Source organism: Rhinoraja longicauda, chromosome 42, assembly GCF_053455715.1.
Source record: "Rhinoraja longicauda isolate Sanriku21f chromosome 42, sRhiLon1.1, whole genome shotgun sequence".
Taxonomy (NCBI): domain Eukaryota; kingdom Metazoa; phylum Chordata; class Chondrichthyes; order Rajiformes; family Arhynchobatidae; genus Rhinoraja; species Rhinoraja longicauda.
Window position 1 is genome coordinate 1,968,203 of NC_135994.1, and position 20,072 is coordinate 1,988,274.

Genomic DNA, 20,072 nt, shown 5'->3' on the forward strand with positions numbered 1-20,072 from the left:
AAGTTCCAGAGACGTAAATGAGTTTGCGGAAGCGGTTACGGACTTCATTGCCACAATAGCCGATACCATCATCCCCACGGTAAGGGTCAGTATCTTCCCTAACCAAAAACCCTGGGTGGACAGGTCTATTCGCGTGGCCTTGAATGCTCGCACCGCTGCTTACAACTCCGGCCTGGCATCCGGCAACGTGGACGACTACAAGGGAGAGTCCTACCGACTGCGAAGGGCACTGAAGGACGCAAAAAAGAGGTACCGGGACAAGATGGAGTCACAGATGGAGCAGCAGGACACCAGGCGCCTTTGGCAGGGGCTACGGACTATAACTAGCTACAGGTCCAGCACCCCCTCAACCGGAAGTGCCGGCTCCTCCTTAGCTGATGACCTGAACTCTTTTTACGCACGGTTTGAGACAGGTAACACCACCAGCTCGCCGTCTAAAAACAGCACCGAAGGGGCGCTGGCTAGCGAGGCTGGAGGGGGATCCACCGCCGGGGATGTGCACACATTCTCGGTGTCCGAGCATGAGGTGAGGTGGGCTCTGACGCGTGTGAACACGAGGAAAGCTGGAGGCTTATATCTGGGCGAGTACTAAAGTCTTGTGCTACTCAGCTTGCTCCAGTGCTCACCACAGTATTCAACCTCTCCTTGGCAAAGTCCGTGGTCCCTGCATGCTTCAAAAGATCCATCATTGTACCGGTGCCAAAGAATGCCTCTCCAGCGTGTTTAAATGACTACCGACCGGTGGCCCTCACCTCGGTTGTCATGAAATGCTTTGAGAGGCTAGTCAAGAAGCACATCTGCGCTCTCCTTCCTCGCAACATGGACCCACTACAGTTCGCATACCGTCCGAACAGGTCCACGGATGATGCGGTCTCCCAGGTTCTACACACCGCTCTCTCTCATCTGGACAGCCAGGGGGGCTATGTGAGGATGCTGTTCATTGACTTTAGTTCAGCATTCAACACAATAGTCCCCAGCAGACTGGTTGAGAAGCTGCTGGAACTGGGGCTTAGCACCCCTCTGTGTGCCTGGGTCCTGGACTTTCTCACTGCCAGGCCCCAAGTGGTCAGGATGGGGGAACACACATCTAGCTCCCTCACCCTGAACATAGGATCCCCCCAGGGCTGCGTCCTTAGCCCCCTACTGTACTCCCTGTACACACATGACTGTGGGGCCAGGTTCAGCTCAAACTCCATCATCAAGTTTGCTGATGACACTGGTGGTGGGCCGTATCTCCAACAACGATGAGAAGGCCTACCGGGAGGAGGTGGCTGATCTGGCACTCTGGTGTCAGGACAATAGCCTCCTCTTGAATGTCACTAAAACAAAGGAGCTGATTGTGGACTTCAGAAGGGCTAAACATCCAAGGACGTACACGCCACTGGAGATAAATGGGTCTATTGTGGATAGGGTGAGCAGTTTCAAATACTCGGGAGTCCGCATCGCAGAGGATCTGACGTGGGCAACGCACATTGCCGCACTGGTGGGTAAGGCTAAGCAGCGCCTTTACCACCTTAGACAACTGAGGAAATTCAGAGTGTCTCTGAGGATCCTTCATTGCTTCTACTCTGGGGCTGTAGAGAGCATCCTGTCCGGCAACATTACAGTCTGGTTTGGGAACAGCTCTGCCCAGGACAGGATAGCCCTGCAGAGAGTAGTGCGTTCGGCAGAACGCACCATGGGAACTATACTCGTCCCCCTGCAGGACCTATACATCAGGAGGTGCAGATCCAGAGCAAGCAAGATCATGAGGGACCCCTGCCACCCCAGTAACGGACTGTTCCAGATGCTACGATCAGGCAAACGCCTCCGCTGTCACGCTGTGAAAACGGAGAGGATGAGACGGAGCTTCTTCCCACAGGCCATCAGGACTGTCAACTTTTACAACCCCAGAGACTAAATTTTTGTCGACAATAATAGTAACTTATTAACTTTATTTATATGCTGTAACTGTAATTCTTTTTGTGCACAACCCGCAGGCATTGCCACTTTCATTTCACTGCACATCGTGTATGTGTATGTGACAAATAAATTTGACTTGACTTGACTTGACTTAATTCCTTTCTGTTCTGTGCTAAATGTAAAATACTTATAAATCTTGCTACATTATCAGATATTCTCCTTTTTTTGACAAATCCAGATTGATCCTCTTTAACCAACTTAGGTAAAAATTCTGCCAGTCTCTTTGCCAAAAGCTTGGCAACTATTTTATAATCTGCATTCAACAGTGATATTGGTCTATACGACGATGCTTTTGAAGGGTCTTTCCCTTTTTTTTGAATTACAGTTATAATTGCCATTGAAAAGGATTCCGGTAATGTAAAAGTTTTTTCCGCCTGTTGTATCACTTCCATAAATACTGGTAACAACAAATCTTTACATTTTTTATAGAACTCTGGCGGGAAGCCATCTTCCCCTGGTGATTTATTACTTGGTAAAGAATGTAGTACTTCCTCCACTTCTCTCAAAGTAAAGGAGGCATTTAGTCCCATCTGCTCCTCATTAGAAATTGTTGGTAATTGTATCTTAGATAAGAAATTATTTATCTTAATTTCATCCTTTTCAGATTCAGAATGATACAGGTTAGTGTAAAATTGCTTAAATACCTCATTAATTTCTCTAGGTTTATAAGTAATAGTATTTTGATCTGTTCTAATTGAATTTATTGTTCTTAATATTTGTTCTTCTTTCAGTTGCCATGCCAATACCTTATTCGCTCTTTCTCCTAATTCATAATACCTTTGTTTAGTTCGTAATATTAATTTTTCTGTTCTATAAGTATGTAAAGTATTGTACTGAAATTTTTTATTTCCAAGTTGTATTTTTTTTGTATCTGAAGAAGCATTCTGTAAGTCTTTTTCTAATACGGTGATTTCTTTTTCTAATCTTTCAGATTCCTTCCTATAATCTTTCTTTATCTTAGATGAGTAGCTTATAATTTGGCCTCTCAAGTATGCCTTCATTGCATCCCATATAATGAATTTATCATTAACTGAATTTAAATTTGTTTCCAAAAATAATCGAATTTGTCCTCGAATAAAATTGCAAAAGTCTTGCCTTTTCAATAGAAAAGAGTTGAATCTCCATCTATATACTGACTGTTCTTTATCTGGCATCTTAATTTTCATTAATAATGGTGAATGATCCGATAGCAATCTAGCCTTGTAATCTATTTGTATTATTCTTCCCCTTAATTGAGCTGAAATCAAAAATAGATCTATTCTAGAATATGTCTCATGTCTATTGGAATAGAAGGAGTAGTCTTTTTCCCTAGGATGGCTTTTCCTCCAAATATCTATTAAATTTAAATTTTCCATTAAGTTCAATGTTATCTTCGCTGCTCTTGTCCTTGTCATTGTTCTTGATGATCTATCCATTTCTGGATCTAAACAAAAGTTAAAATCTCCCCCTACCAATATATTTTCATGTGCTTCCGCTAGATTTAGAAAAGTATCCTGCACAAACTTCTCATCATCTGTATTTGGTGCATATATATATTCATTAAAGTCCACAATTCTGAGAAAATTTGACAATGTACAATTATAAATCTACCTACTGGGTCACTTACAATATTTTGTATCTTAATTGGTAGCGTTTTCTTAAATAGGATAGCAACCCCTCTTGCTTTTGAATTAAAAGAAGATGCTACCATACTTCCTACCCAGTCTCTCTTTAACTTTTGATGTTCTTTTTCCGTTAGATGTGTTTCTTGTAAGAAAGCTATATCCACTTCCAATTTTTTCATCTGTGTTAAAATTCTCTTCCTTTTTATCGGTCCATTTAACCCATTCACATTATAACTTAGAAAATTTAATTTATTATCCATTCATTCTTTTTTTTTCCCCTTCTTCCTTACCTTGATACCTCTTCCAATATTTACGTTGTGCCGTATTTCAGTGTACTCCCTTCCATCGTCCAGGTACAAAAACAGAAAAGAAAAAAGAAAGATAGAAAAGTAAACCCCCCCTCTAATGTTGTTAATAAATAGATTAACAACATTACCCCCCTCTATTATACGAGGTGTGGTCCACACCACACTTGTGCCCATGATTATGGTAGAGCATGCATATTCTCCAACCCCCCCAATATTTCAAGTACTTCTAAAGATTAACTATCCTTAATACAATTGATCCCCTCTATAGTATACAGATCTTGTTAATAATCATTCATTCATGGATCTTCTTAATCAATTCTCGATGGCAATTCTTCAGCAAAATCTTGTGCTCTGACAAAGTCTTTGAAAAATTTATTTTCTCCAATGTTGATCATGATCTTCAAAGTAGCAGGATGCAGTAAAATGAACTTATAACCTTTCTTCCATAAAATATTTTTTGCCTTATTAAATTATTTTTTCCTGCTCAACAAGACATTACTAATATCTGGGTAAAAAATTATTTTTGTACCTTCATACTCTATTGGTTTTCCCTGTCTTATATTCATCCCGACTGATTTGAGGACCAATTCTCTATCTTGGTATCTTAAGAATTTAATCAACACAGATCTTGGCTTTTGATTAGTCGAAGGTTTCGGTCTTAGAGCCCTATGTGCTCTTTCTATTTCCATCGGTCCTTGTTTATCTATTCCCAGACTAGTCACTATCCAATCTTGAAAAAAATTGATTGGGTCTTCCCCCTCAACTCCCTCTGGCAAGCCAACAATTTTAACATTATTTCTCCTGCTGTAGTTTTCCAAAGCGTCCAACTTCTCCACGATCTTTTTGCTTTCAATTGTTGCAGCAGTAATACTATCTTCATTTTTTTCCACTCTAGATTTTAACATTTCATTTTCCATTTCTATATTATCTACTCTGTTTATCACTGTTTGAAAATTCTCTTCCATTTTTTTCAAAGTCTTATATATTTCCATATTGTCCTTATGCAGTTCCTTATTATCTCTCCTCAATGCTTTCACTTCATTTTCCATCACTTTTTGATCTCCTTCAATTTTCTTGAGCCTGTTAATAATTTCTTCAAGCATCGCTTTAATTTTAATCTCGGAATCTTCTTGATCTCCTTCTTCCTTGTTTCCACTTCCACTGCTACTTCCCTCCTCGTCACTCGTTCCCGAAACTTCAGCCTCTCGGCCAACAGAGGGCCATGCCTCTCCGCCTGCTGAGGGCTCCTCAAATCCAGGCCCCTGCTCCGTTGGGGCTGTAGGCCTACCTTCGATTTTTTTTCTTGATTCCTTTGGTGGATTTCTTTGCTTCTGTGGCAGCTGTGCTCCCTTCATTTCTTTCTTGGGAGTCATCCGTACGTTCTGTATACTTTTAACTTTAAAATTAAAGTACTTGAATTCTTTTAGTGCGTCTTTTTTTGGTAGTTTAGGGCTTTGTTTTCGGGAGTGCTGAAAAGTTATGTCTACTCAGCCAGACATTGGACACGCCCCTATTGCCTCTACTTTCTTAGAAGATTGCAGAGAGTTGGTATGTCGACGAATACTCTCTTGAACTTCTACAAGTGTATGGTAGAGAGCATATAGACTGGTTGTATCATGGTCTGGTTCGGCAACTTAAAGCCTCAGGAATGAAGGAGATTACAAAAGTGGTGGACACTACCCAGACAATCACGGGTATTGACCACCCCACTGTCGAAGGTATCTATAGGAGGCGCTGGCTCAGAAAGGCAGCCAGCATCATCAAGGACCTACACCACCCTGGCCATGCTCTCATTTCACTCATGCCATCAGGAAGGTGGTATAGGAATCTGAAAACTCTAATGTCCACAATGGGGCCCGCCCGAGTGAAGGGAGTGGTGCCCAATGAGGAGGGGGGATGCCCATCTTCCTGCTCAAAGCAAGGGCCATCGCCGTGGAGCTGCCGCTAAGCCGTCGAGTTGGGGGGGGGGGAGTGCCGGAGAGCCCCTAAGAGTGGGGGGAGGGGAGGAGGGGGGAAAAGGGGGGTTGAGGGGGGATGCAGTGGGTGTGGGTGAGTGGGGGAGGGGAGGCTGCTACACCAATGCAGGAGAGCTTTGGGGCCCAATGGGTCCACCCTGTTCTATGACAATTAAACACTCTTGACTCAAGCAGACCTTCCAACATTTGATTTTACAAATTCATAATTTTGATGTCGAAAATTCAGAATTTTACTTCAAAATTCATAGTATGGCGCGTAATGCAACTTTTCAGCAAAAAAAAGTATGCACGCCAAATGCGCATAGGCGTTGCGCAACATTCATGTGTGAAAAACGACTATTATTTCCAACAGTCTGTAGTTCTTGAACTACATGTACAATGTCAGGCCTATCATGAGTATATTCTGCTATTTTTAGAAAGGTTATTGAACACTGATACTTTAGCAACACGAAGGAAAAAATGTTTTTCTTTTCTGTTTTGCTTTTTCCTTACACATCCCAATTCTCTTGGTATTGAATAAAAGAACAAAGGTCATAAAATGTATGACTAAGTTCTGAAGAAAGAGTTGATATATGCGACTCGACTAAGCATACGGAAGTACTTGTTGAAATAAATTCGCACATTAATTGATAATCAGTCCAAAAAGGTGGTAATTGGCTTTTCTGCTGTGTTTTATATTTGAACCCAGTCTTAATTAATTGATATAGTTATATAATCTTGAACTTAAATTTAATATTTACCAAAGATACTAGAGGAACAAGATAGGCCACTCGACCCTAAAAAACATAGTATTGCATGGCACCATTTTAGTAGGCAGAAACATTTAAAAAGATAACAAAAATCTGTGAATTGATAGATGAGATATATTCTGCATTTTAATGGTATCATCACACATACTATTCCCCCAAAACACTGATTACACTGCAAGAGGCAGACCGAACGACAGGGTTTGCTTACTAAAATGGCTCCTTTGCGTCCTACACTTCCATATGGGCGATTTCAATGTAGTGGTCCATCTTGTTCCTCTAGTATCTTTGATATTTACTCATTACAGTTCCACCACTGATTTTCTGGCACTCTTGGTTCCAGAGCTTTGCTGGTTTATCCAGCTGGCCAAGGAAATCGGCTATGGGGATAGATGTGCTGGCTCCAGCTGGGCTGGAGTTCCAGAGTCCCGGCCGCAGGTTGCAAATTCAACCCACTGATCAGCCGTGGAAGTCCCGATGAGGTCGAGATTAGCTGCCTTGCCCAGCCTCGGTGCCACATTTTCGGAGAGACTTCCAGGGCGCAAGGGGATTTCTCGCGGAACCCCTACCGACCTTGAGTTGCTGCTTTACAGCGAATGCAGCGCCGGAGACTCAGGTTCGATCCTGACTACGGGTGCTGCACTGTAAGGAGTTTGTACGTTCTCCCCGTGACCTGCGTGGGTTTTCTCAGAGATCTTCGGTTTCCTCCCACACTCCAAAGACGTACAGGTATGTAGGTTAATTGGCTGGGTAAAGGTAAAAATTGTCCCTAGTGGGTGTAGGATAGTGTGAATGTGCGGGGATCGCTGGGCGGCACGGACTTGGTGGGCCGAAAAGGCCTGTTTCCGGCTGTATATATATGATATGATATGATATGACCTCTAGCGGACGAATTGACAAATTGCAATTACCGACTGTTTTGCTGAAAAATGTGAGGCGAAATCGGAATGGCAGAAATGAAATAAGAAAGCGGAAATTTTCCGCCAAATTCGGATGGGTTGGGAGGGGTGCTCAAGGCTACCTACAATGACAGCTCGGGTCATTTGTTGGACAGAACAGTGAGATAGCACCTCACCTGTACTGCCATCTGCAGGGCATTTCTAGTAAGGAAGACACTGCTAAATATTGGGACTCTGAATCATGTAGATTGCTATATCCCACTTCATCAAAACCTTTCATGAAAGAAGTTGTACAATCAATCAATGCCGTTGATTATTTTCCACATTCTCTTACACTGTGGAAAAGGCATGTGACCAAAGTCCTAAACAAAAATTGGAAATTCACTGGTTGCACAGAACACTTGGGCGAGTTCTCTTCATTATATAAATGTCATATACATCAATAGCATTATTTTTTAAAGGACAAAAGGGATTATCTTCTAAATACTGGAGTAGGTAGTATGTGCAACAGTGGAAGTCTAAAATCATTTAGCAATAGGTTAAGTACTTAAATCAATAAAATCAGCCAGTATGTTAGGACATAAACAGTACAGCACAAGAACAGCCTTCAGCCCATAATGTCTGTGCCAAATATGATGCCAAGATCAACTCTTATCAAGTCAAGTCAAGTCTACTTTGTCACATACACATACAAGATGTGCAGTGAAATGAAAGTGGCAATGCCTGCAGATTGTGCTAAAACTACAAACAGAATAGATTTTTTTTTAAAAGACGCAACACAAAAAATAAATGAATACAGTAAATTAGTCCCTGGTGATATGAGTTAACAGTCCTGATGGCCTATGGGAAGAAACTCCGTCTCATCCTCTGTTTTCACAGAGTGACAGCGGAGGCGTTAGCCTGACCGTAGCAGCTGGAACAGTCCGTTGCTGGGGTGGTAGGGGTCCCCCATAATGTTGCTGGCTCTGGATCTGCACCTCCTGATATATAGGTCCTGCAGGGGGTCGAGTGTAGTTCCCATAGTGCGTTCAGCCGAACGCACTACTCTCCGCAGAGCCTTCCTGTCCTGGGCAGAGCTGTTCCCAAACCAGATTGAGATGTTGCCGGACAAGATGCTTTCTACAGCCCCAGAGTAGAAGCACCGAAGGATCCTTAGAGAGACTCTGAATAATCACAAGATGGCGCGGCCGAGTCCAGTCGCCGTCGTGGTAGCTCTGTGCGTTTTTTTAACTTATACGTTCATTTAAAATTTATTTTTAAGTACTAACACACTAGCACTAATAACGTACGACCGGAAAACTCTCGTAAAACTAAACTTTAGCGTAACCGAAGACTTATTAGACACTGTACTCACCGATCCAGCGTGGCCGACAGTGATCGAAAGAGCGGCAACAGCAATGGGAGCGCGGCTCCGAGAAAAAGTCGGAGAAAACATCGAGGAAAGCGGGGGGGGGGGATTCGGAATAGGCTGAGAGCCCAAGCCTTCTGTCCATCTCTGCCCAGCATCCTTCTGGCGAACGTCCAGTCCCTGGAGAACAAGCTGGATGACCTCAGGGCGAGGGTCAGATTCCAGCGGGACATAAAAGACTGCAACATCTTCTGTCTGACCGAGACATGGCTGACCCCGCTGGTGCCGGATCAGGTGATCTGCCCAACCGAGTCCTTCACTGTTTTCCGTGCGGACTGAACTGAAGAATCCTGGAAATCCAAGGGTGGAGGAGTTTGCTTCATGACCAACAATAACTGGTGCAACCCTGGGAATATTAAGACGCTTTCTCGTTATGTTCCAAGCAAGTTCCAGAGATGTCAGTGAGTTCGCGGAAGCGGTTACGGACTTCATTACAATAGCCGATAACATCGTCCCCACGGTAAGGGTTAGTATCTTTCCTAATCAAAAACCCTGGGTGGACAGGTCTATTCATGTTGCCTTGAATGCTCGCACCGCTGCTTACAACTCTGGCCTGGCATCCGGCAATATGGACGACTACAAGGTAGAGTCCTTCCGACTGCGAAGGGTGGTGCATAATTCAGCACCGGTCAGACTGAACGTGTAATAGTATCAAAGTATTTCCACCGAGCCCTTCAAGCCCAATGTATGGAAGGAGACAGCAGAGGGAATATAGCCTACTTGCTGTTTAACCTTTCCTCAGTCAAAAGTTTGAAGTCAGATATTGGCCATCTACCGCAGAGGGATTCACATAAACCCTTGCTTCGTTCAGCCATAAAGCTAAAGGAAAATGCCAGAGTATTCACTCAAACGGGCTAATTTCTTAGACGGGAAGAAAGTGTACAGTAAAGTTCCTTAAGAGTCAGATTACCACTTTTTAAATACATATTAATAATTAGACATCAGTGTAAGTCAGTTTCCAAAACGCTGATGACAGAAGAATTGGAGGCTTGGTTTAATAGCATGGATTCTAGAGGCACATTGGCAGTTACCCACCCAAGACAAGTCTAACACTTGTGTGTAGATCAGGGTGAGCACAGGTAATTTTCTACTGGCAGGGAATTCCAAACATTTCATTTGAAAGCCAGGCAACCATTATCATGAGGTAGACACAAAATGCTGGAGTAACTCAGCGGGACAGGCAGCATCTCTGGAGAGAAGGAATGGGTGACGTTTCGGGTCGAGACGCTTCTTCAGACAGATATCAGGGGAGTGGGTGGGACAAAGGTAGGATGTAGTCGGAGACAGTAAGATTAGTGGGAGAACTGGGAAGGGGAGGGGATGGAGAGAGAAGGAAAGCAAGGGCTATTTGAAGTTGGAAAAGTCCATGTTCATACCGCTGGGGTGTAAGCTACCCAAGCGAAATACGAGGTGCTGTTCCTCCAATTTGCGCTGGGCCTCACTCTGACAATGGAGGAGGCCCAGGACATAAAGGTTAGATTGGGAATGGGAGGGGGAGTTAAAGTGCTGAGCAACCGAGAGATTAGGTAGGTTAAGGTGGACTCAGCGGACTCCGCTCAGTCCGCCTTAACCACCTCCGCTCAGTCCGCCTTAGCCTACCTGATCTCCCGGTTGCTCAGCACTTCAACTCCCCCTCCCATTCCCAATCTGACTTTTCTGTCCTGAGCCTCCTCCATTATGTGTGCAAATTATTCTTCTTCTGCATTCATATTTATATGATGATTCGGACCTCTAAATATTTTGTCACATCCATTGCAAATGCCAGTACTTATACGTAGATCTGCACTTCCTGTGAACCGAATGAAGGCCTTGAGTCAAAGTACCCAGGGATTGTAGTCTCTTGGCGCACAATCATCTTATTTATTTTTGGATTACATAGCAGGAATCTCAATGAAATATGTCAATTGAAATTACTAACAACAGTCACTAGACACTAGTCACTATTAACACTAGACACTTATATGACAGAAAAAATGATCAAATATTTATTTGTTGAGATCCATCAACAGAAATGAGGGGGAAATAAACAAATTGTTCTTGAAGTCACAGCAATTAATGTAGTAACCCTATCGCTCCAGTAAAGGGTCAAACAGACAAACCAGTCAATTCTGTTCCTTTGGTTTTCTCTGCAGACCTATTAAGGAGAGGCACTTCTTTATTTATAAAAGCAGCTACATACTCAAAAGCATATCAAAATCCACCTGTAGTTTGTAGGCGAGGTCTGTACTAAAATCGGATTAACTCTAACCGTACTTGTGACAACTTTTTCTAGTGTTTGGATCTTATTTGGATGGAAATGTCAATTTCCCCAAACACATACAATATTGGTAATCAATCGAGCTGGCTTGCTTGGCTCCCAATGCATTTTATGCATAGTGGGAAAAATAAAACTTTGCATCATGCAGTTGCAGGCCATTTTAACCTTGATATTGCTAAAATATTTGTTTGAAGACATTTGAGTGTACATATAAGTTGCAAATAAAATCATCCTAATTGTCACAGTATCCTTGCTTAATAATTAAACACAAAATGAAATTTGAGAGAATATACTCAATGGGATGAAACTTGATTTCTATGCCTGTTGGCATCTTTCAGTTTAAAAATCTGAAGAATCTATCAGCAAGATAGTTACAAAATGTAACAGGATGCAATAGGCGCCTGTTGTTTAAGAATGGTAGGATTATTGGGGGTCTAGGGATATTGGAATCAACAGGTTTTATTCCCCCAGAATTTGGCTGCAGTGTCAGCCGAGATTGTGCACATAAATCTTAAAAATTGAACTTTAATTCTTACCCAATTCATGAACATGAAGTACACTCAACATACAAGAAGTAAACACAAGGAACTGCGGATACCGGTGTACAAAATAAAGATACAAAGTGTTGGAGTAATTCATTGGAACAGACAGCAACTCTTCAGCAGGGTCCCAACCCCAAACATCACCTATTCATTTTCTCCAGAGATGCTGCCTAACTCGCTGAGTTACTCCAGCACTTTGTGAAACGTCACCTATCCATGTTCTCCAAAGATGCTACCTGACCCGCTGAGTTACTCCAGCACTCTGTGAAACGTCACCTATCCATGTTCTCCAGAGATGCTACCTGACCCACTGAGTTACTCCAGCACTTTGTGTCTTTTATTCTACATACCAGAATATTTTTAATATACATATATAGACATTTACCAATTTGATATACAAATACTATCAGTTTGTTGCCCTGAGAAATATTCAAGATACTTTCCAAATTACTTTGTGCTGATGAGATAATGATGTAATTAATTTGGTAAGTCAAAATGAATAAGGGCAAATTACTAATACTAGAAGAAAATATTAAATGTTCATTTTTTATGCATACTTGGATTTTATATAGTAGTTTAGTTAAAAGTCAAAACTGATCAAATTTTATAAAAGTAACATAATTGTAGATATACTCTGCAGTATAGGCGAGCACAATTAGTAACAGGATACAATGTAGTAAACTTCTACAGGAATTTAAAATCAAGGAAAAAGGTTTGCACACAATGTGTAGCTAACATATGATTAGGCAAAGATTTAGACGTCAGTCTAGTATTTACCCCTTTCCATATAGAAAAGGATTAATGAATTTTTCCACGTCATGTCAAGCAGGGCATTCCTCTGCTTAACCACTTAACATGTACAAAGATGTTTCTTCTCTAGACTACTCTGATACTATCTATAACATCTTAAGTTGACTTAAGTTCTCAGTCTCCACCAAGAGCTTGGGAGCTAAGCCACATTGGAGAACATGCTCCGGTACTGACCAAGCTTAATTTCACACACTTACCACACTTTCCGCAGTGGCTGAATGGCACCTAGTATAATAACCTAATTTTGCAATTTGCACTGTCACTCCCAAAATGTTGCCAACATCTTTCACACCTATCTGTTCTGTATTTTCCTGAACATTGAGACTCTTGACAGTTTTGCAGCTGCAGATCAATCTGCTTTGATGTGTTAACTATCAATTAAGAATTATCAAATGGAAATACAAAATGCTCACTTGTTTAAAAAGAAAAGCTGACACCTGGCAACTTGTACAGCATCCTCTAGCATTCTCTTTCCTGGTAACATTGGAGCTCCAATGTGCAAAGACAAAAAGCAAAGAATGGTGCAAATTCAAATCATTCCGGAAAAAAAGACATCTTCCAGCGCCTTTTGTAGTGGATTTACTTTATTCTAAACTGAAGATGTTAATTGAACAGATGTTGATGTGGTGTATTATTAAAATTTGCAGTGAATAACAAATTTTATATTTGCATTGACATTTACCTGGCCATTTGCAGATTTTGGTGGATATTGATTTGAATTCTATTCAAGAACAAAGCAAAGATTATGGACAAGAGCAGGATGAGTTAAAACTGGCAAAATGTTCTGCACTGCAACAGCCACATTATGCTATCCTCCTATCCGGTGGAGTACATCTGGATACAGCTCAAAGCGCAAGCAGATGAATGCAAGCAACAATAGGAATCATTATTAAACAATAAGGGGATACAGCTATCATTTTAGGCCAGACTATAGATGGAGTCATGTGTAGGGAGTAACAGCAAATGCTGGTTTAAACCGAAGATGGACACAAATAGCTGGAGTAACTCAGCAGGACAGGCAGCATCTTTGGAGAAAAGGAACGTGTGATGTTTCGGATCGAGACCCCTCTTCAGACTTCGACCCGAAACGTCACGCATTCCTTCGCTCCAGAGATGCTGCCTGTCCTGCTGAGTTATTCCAGCTTTTTGTGTCTATTGATTGAGTCATCTCCCTGACCCCGTCTCAAGCAATGATTCAAGTTGATTCCAGAAGAATCAGTATAAATATGTTAATACAAACAAGTGGATTTCATATGCAAAGTAGAAAATCAAAATGGCATTTCAGAACATTGGTAAATGTAATTAATTATATACAATACTTTGAAATCCACCAAATCAATTTAATTTAGGAAAAGAATGGTGTGATTAAAAACTGAAACACACACACACCAGCATCCAACAGAAGTACAATTTTTTTCTACATTTGTTCAGCAAGAAACTGATGTTTCTATAAAAGGTCTTGTGCATTACAGCATCTATAGATTAAAAAGTCAAGTCAAGTCAAGTCAATTTTATTTGTATAGCACATTTAAAAACAACCCACGTTGACCAAAGTGCTGCACATCTGATTAGTGAGTGTCCTGCACCCAGCGTTTACTTATACTGCTCTGAAACTGGTGCTGGCACACAGAACATCTTGGGGACATATCCTTCCGCTGACCCCGTATAATTTCACTGTGAGGAAGCATTTGATCATTGTCCAGTTCCTTCTCTCGGTTTTATGGCTAAAACGAGGGGTGGGGGCAAAACTGCATGTACAGGTTGCTTTCTCTATATGGATTTAGTTGTTTCCCCCCGAATTTACACCTTCCATGATTGTGTCCGTATTTAGCATGTGGACATTGAACAATAGTTGAATCTGTCAGTTAGCGTGTTTTCTCAAGATCAAAATCAAAGCGAACTTGCGAAACAGCCCAGATTTCTTTTCTGCATGCTTAATGCGAAAATACCCTTCATGAATTTAAATAATTACCAATGTCAGGGGCTAAAAATAAATTAACTGACAACATGTGTACTAGTTATACACTATGGAAAAGGTGCTTTTAAAATCTTATCATAATGTGATTAAATACATTTACAATTTACACATATCGAGATACAAAAGAAAACTGTGAGCTTCAGTTGTACTCAAAGTTTATTCAAAAATAATATAATGTGTACCCCAATGGAGAAACACAATTAAAACATGTCTTCCAAGTCCAGTTAAATCCTTCAAAAAGAATGTAAACTCGCCACTTCTGGTCCTGAATCAGTTTTAATCCAAACAATATTAATGACAACACCACTGTACATTCACTTTAATACATAGTTTATAGTATTTACACATAGTGTTCACCAATTGCAGGGTACCAACAGTAAACATCTGCAAGTTCTCAATAAATCATAACTTTTCATAAACATCAGGCGTCATTGACAATAGGTATTTAAAATAGCAATTTATCAGTTCAAAAACAGACCAAATGGGTTTACTGGACTTTTAAAACATATCATGAATTGCTGTAGTTTTGGATTTTTTGGCCACAGTTAACTAATCTTGGCGTTAGTTGCTGTGTTGTAAAATCTCAGAAGCTCTCAAAATAGTAAAGTGTTAAGCTGTAGTTTAAAACCATGGTTTACAGAAGCACATGTGCCAAATATCTCACTGTTGGTGTTGGCCCTTTAATCCTTCCCCACAAAGTATATTTTCAATATCATTGACTGACTGACAGAAATACCATCACATATAAATTCCCATGCACATTGTGGTAAGTTAGAAATCTATTGTCTTCCAAGTCAAAAATATTGATTCAAAGTTTTAATTAAAAATTGCAAAATTAACATGAGGACAGTAATATGCAGGAATAGGTTCATCATTAGAATGTCACTAACTCTTACCTCCTCTTTACAACTTACTCATTGGTATATTTTGTTTGAGCAAGCAAAAGTTAAATGGGCACAATTATGCACTACTTATGCAAATCAGAGTCATAAATTAACACCTAAACTGAGAACCAATAAAGGACATTATAGTTAATGCCAGGTTATCTGCTGCATTTTACTTTTCTAATCTGTGCTTCATTACAGGACTTCCCCTTTTTCCTCTGGCAATTTTCTACTGTCATATTTCGCATTCAAAAGATACAGACACAATGTGGTCAAGGTGGCAATACTATTTAAATTTAGGAGCCCAGGTAGCATATTTTGCCGAGTCAGATTCTATCCTCATCATCCACAAGCATTTTCAACAGGAATAGTCGGATAATAACCGTTGATGCATGTTTATACTGTCCATGACTTAAATATATTTTAGTCAAATCACATACATACACGTTTACATATACTGTATAGCATCTATAGTGAGTTTTTGTATGAATGTGTATTTATTTTTTCTCTCATTGGTTTTGCGACTTAATTGCTACAATACAGAATGCAGGAAACAGCAGACACCCCCGGAATCCTGACTGACACTGAGCCAGTACAATGAGGCATCTGACAGGGAGCGTCCTAGCGAGATGAGAAAACGGCATGGCAATTTACAAGTTATTCTTGCTTCACTTTAATATCATTGGTGGCCTCAGTGACTGTTTATGGTGAACATGTACTCATTTTATTTCTAAAAATGCTTTTTGTAGCCCAATCTACAGAGGACTTGCACAGCTTTGAAAGAAAAATACAGTAAATGCATGAGTAACAAATGCAATGATCAGAGAAAAACCATTTGCAAAAAATATAATATGTTGGTTGAAGACTTGAGAAGCACAGTGTTTAATTAGGAAAACACTAAACTAAACACACATGACTTTGTTAAAAAAACGTTTCCATACACGTTTACTTAGAACTGGGTTGGTTACAAAAATGTTTGAAAAGATCAGAATACTTTTAAAGTAGGGGATATTACTATTTTGTTCCCAGTAATAATCCCATATGTAATTTCAGAATAAAAAGGAAAATAACATTTGTGGCATGGGATCAGTTTAAAAAATGATTTAAAATACATCAGTAATCAGCCAAAAAAGAGAGAATCTTACAATGTTAAGAGGATGGGAAAGTTTATTCGCCATCACTTTGAATTGTCTGTTTTGACACAGCCCATCACCCCATTACTGTTCTTTTTGCAGATTTCTATATTAACCATAGAGGAGGTCTTGCCATCAATACACCTTGTAGAAGATAAAGTTGTTTTTTTGCTGGATATAAATTATTAATACAATTTGTAGTTTATAGTACTCAAATTTGAGAAATTTTGGAGCAAGACAGCTTAATAGAACTTGATGATCATCAGTAGCTGCTCTTATTAACCCAAGGTGCTTTAGGGATCTTACTTCCAATGCCCTCCATGGAAATTAGCCCCAAGTGGCTGCCTGGTTCATTGCTACATTTAAACAAAGATAGCCATTATGTTATAGTTTTGCATTCCCTCTATCTGTGAGTAAAACTGTCCTACTTGGTGCATTTATGCTGCAAGACAGTTCTCCAACAAGAGGGAGAAAAGGGAGCCATGTGCCATTTTCTGCATACTTTAATTTCTGCTCTGACCACAATCAAAGCAACAGATGATTTTATTTTTGGTTGGGTGGTATGGAGGAGAGAATGAGGGTAATTTTCTTGTAGTTTTATGATAATTTCTTGGCTTAAAAAAAAGCGATTAAAAAAATAATTGAAAAGGCACAATGCTCTTTAAGCGCATGTACGTGTTTTTAGAAAGCTGATGTTTTGATGTTGATTGAAACCAATTTTACATGAGCAAAAGAAAGCAGCCATATTTGCAGACAAAACCTATTCCCACTGATGCTGCAGTGGGAAAGCTTGAGTTGGTGTGGGCATTGCAATGCGCTGTCAAAAACTTTGCTTTCATTAGCACCAGAGCTTACAACATGAGCAAATCAAAAAAAGGTTTCAAAGAATTCAAAAACTTGAGTTCAATTCAATCTTTCTTACCCCCCCAAAAAAATTTGCGACATATATAGTAGCAAATTGAAGCACGTTTCAACTTCCATTTGCTACTACTGCTGAGGTACAATTCTGCGCAACCTGTTCTCCAGACGAGTTCAACAGCAACAAACGAGACAAAAAACACAAATTCTCATCATTTCATTTTTGTCTTTGCAAAAGGGTTGGTGATGGTGAGACTCACTCTTTAAGAATCATCCTTGACTCAGTTTTTGCAATAAGAAATAGAAATCTCTTGTAAAGCTTCAAATGAAAAGCTTCTAATCTCAACTATCCTCTGCACGACAGAGGAACCTCATATTCTGTGATGCATTTGGATAGCTGACCATTTGAGTGGTGGTATAACTCATTGCAATTCCTGGGAGCGATTGCGTGACTGCCACTGGTGCAACTGAGATGGCAATTGGTGCGATCGAGACTGGTGAAGCCATCCCTTGGGCATAAGGTGTAGAGAGAGCAACACTAAGACAGGGTGGACTTTGGGATGTAGCTTCAGAACATAAAGCATTATGAGCTCTAGCTTGCGCTATCAATTCTTGATGAGAAATAGGCTGTGATCTCAAGGTCTGGTTGCTCAGGGAGGTGTGAGTCTCCACTATACTATGATTGTAATTGGTAAGAGTGTGCATAGCGGGTGATTGTGTTGGGTCAGTCCCTGTGGTCAGGATCCCCAGTTTCACTTGCTTGCGTAAATCAGCATTTTGCTCCAGAAGTACCTCATTTGTAATCATTAGGCTTGACACCTGCTTCTTAAGCTCCTCATTGCGCTTTCTGAGCATATGGTTTTCCTCCTCCAAAAAATTCATTTCAACTGGACGCAGACTGGGGGTGCTGTAATCAAATACTTCAAACCGAAGACCTTCCATTCTTTTCCTTTTTGGAGTTTGGTCAACATCACATTTCTCTGTCTCATACAGGTCATCCAAACGGTCATATCTACAGATCTCAGGAGAAGCTTCTCTATTTTGCGACACATTTTCTATACTTGTCTTGTCATCGTCATCACGTTTTAAGTGCTGGAATTTACACTTGGATCCTCTTCGACATTTGCCTTTTAGAAAGTCACGGCAGAATGGGACTTCCTTTGTAATAAGAGGCAAATTAGAGGGCGAGAGCCCAAATGTCACAGCCACCGTCTTTTGCAAGTGGGCAGGAAGCTTTCCTGTTTTATTGTAATAATTCTCTTCACCCTTTGTCCCGTGAATGAATGTGCAGTTCTCACGGGTACATTTGCTATTTTGAAAGTACTGACAAAAGATAGACTCGTGCCGCATATCACCTACATCATAGGCTTCAACATTGTCCGGGTGAAAGTACCTGCAATTCTTACCACGGGTGCAGACATTGCGCAGAAAGTCACGACAAACATTCCGTTTGCTCTTGCTAGCGTCAAATTTGCTATTATTCACTAAATTATCAGCCTCATCACTTAGATCAGCATGGTTGGAGACTTCAATATCATCGGGGTGAAAATATCTGCAATTCTTACCACGATTGCAGAGATTGCGCAGAAAGTCTCGGCAAATATTCAGATTGCTTTTGTCAGCCTCGTCATTGCCAAAGTTGACTAAATTATCAATGTCGTTCCTTATGTCAGCGAGGACCGAGGGCTCAATATCATCTGGATGGAAATACCTGCAATTCTTACCACGGTTGCAGGTATTGCGCAGAAAGTCTCGGCAAATGTTCGGTTTGCTTTTGCCAGCTTCGTCATTAGCAATTATGACTAAATTATCAGTGTCGTTCCTTATGTCGGCATGGTCGGAGGCCTCAACATTGTCAGGGTGGAAGTACCTGCAATTCTTACCACGAGTGCAGACATTGCGCAGAAAGTCTCGGCAAACATTCCATTTGCTCTTGCCAGGCTCATATTTGCCGCTGTTGACTAAATTATCAGTGTCGTTCTCGGACATGCTTCCAGAATATTTCTGCGCAACTCAGCCAAGGCTCTCAATAAACAACTGTAAAAGAAAAAGAAGCCAGGTCTTTTACAATGAATAAGAGATTAATCTGCAAAGTAATTTAGCTTAATCCCTTTCTCACAAAATATTGTGGCTGTTCCTACATCGTTAATTCAATAGAAAATACTTACAGGAAGTTACCTGTGGAACATCAAGGTTTATATTAAAAGTCAAAAAGAGATAAGCAGTATTAAGTCGGTAGTTTTGCTTTTAATAGCACAAATACCAATGCTTTGTATTTTCCTGAAAAATCAGACACATCAGCATAACAAAATAAACATGTCTTCTTGATTATTGCACTCCAGATAGTACACACATGGAAAAAATTAAATTCATACTGCAAGCGATTTTTATAGAAATTTGTAAATGCAGGATGTTAGAATCAGTACTGGAAACAAATTCCCGAAGAAACATGTTAAAGAAGATTAAGAAGAAGTAGGGCTGATTTAACTCACCAGAGTCAGCCTACCTCATTAAAAGCGTAGGAAGGAACTGCAGATGCTGGTTTAAACCGTAGACACAAAAACTTGGAGTAACTCAGTGGCTCAGACAGCATCTCTGGAGAAAAGGAATAGGTGATGTTTCGGGTGGAGACCCTAAGGATCTTCTGAAGAAGGGTCTCGACCCAAAATGTCACCTATTCCTTTTCTCCAGAGATGCTGACTGACCC

The 20,072-nt window shown here is 40.6% G+C and overlaps 1 protein-coding gene across 3 annotated transcripts in view; it reads right to left on the reverse strand.

Annotated features, from left to right (window-relative positions):
• The window catches only part of LOC144612062 (zinc finger CCCH domain-containing protein 10-like), a 74,024-nt gene that overhangs the window by 48,839 nt on the left and 5,113 nt on the right, over positions 1-20,072 (reverse strand). For 2 of the 3 annotated variants that reach the window (XM_078431589.1, XM_078431588.1), the window contains one exon: positions 14,432-19,402. The exons of the other annotated variant lie outside the window; for it this stretch is intronic. In XM_078431589.1, the coding sequence (XP_078287715.1) occupies positions 17,708-19,354 (1,647 nt within the window). In that variant the 5' untranslated portion in view covers positions 19,355-19,402 and the 3' untranslated portion in view covers positions 14,432-17,707. Of the gene's footprint in view, positions 1-14,431; positions 19,403-20,072 lie in introns of those variants that run through there. 3 annotated transcript variants of the gene reach the window in all.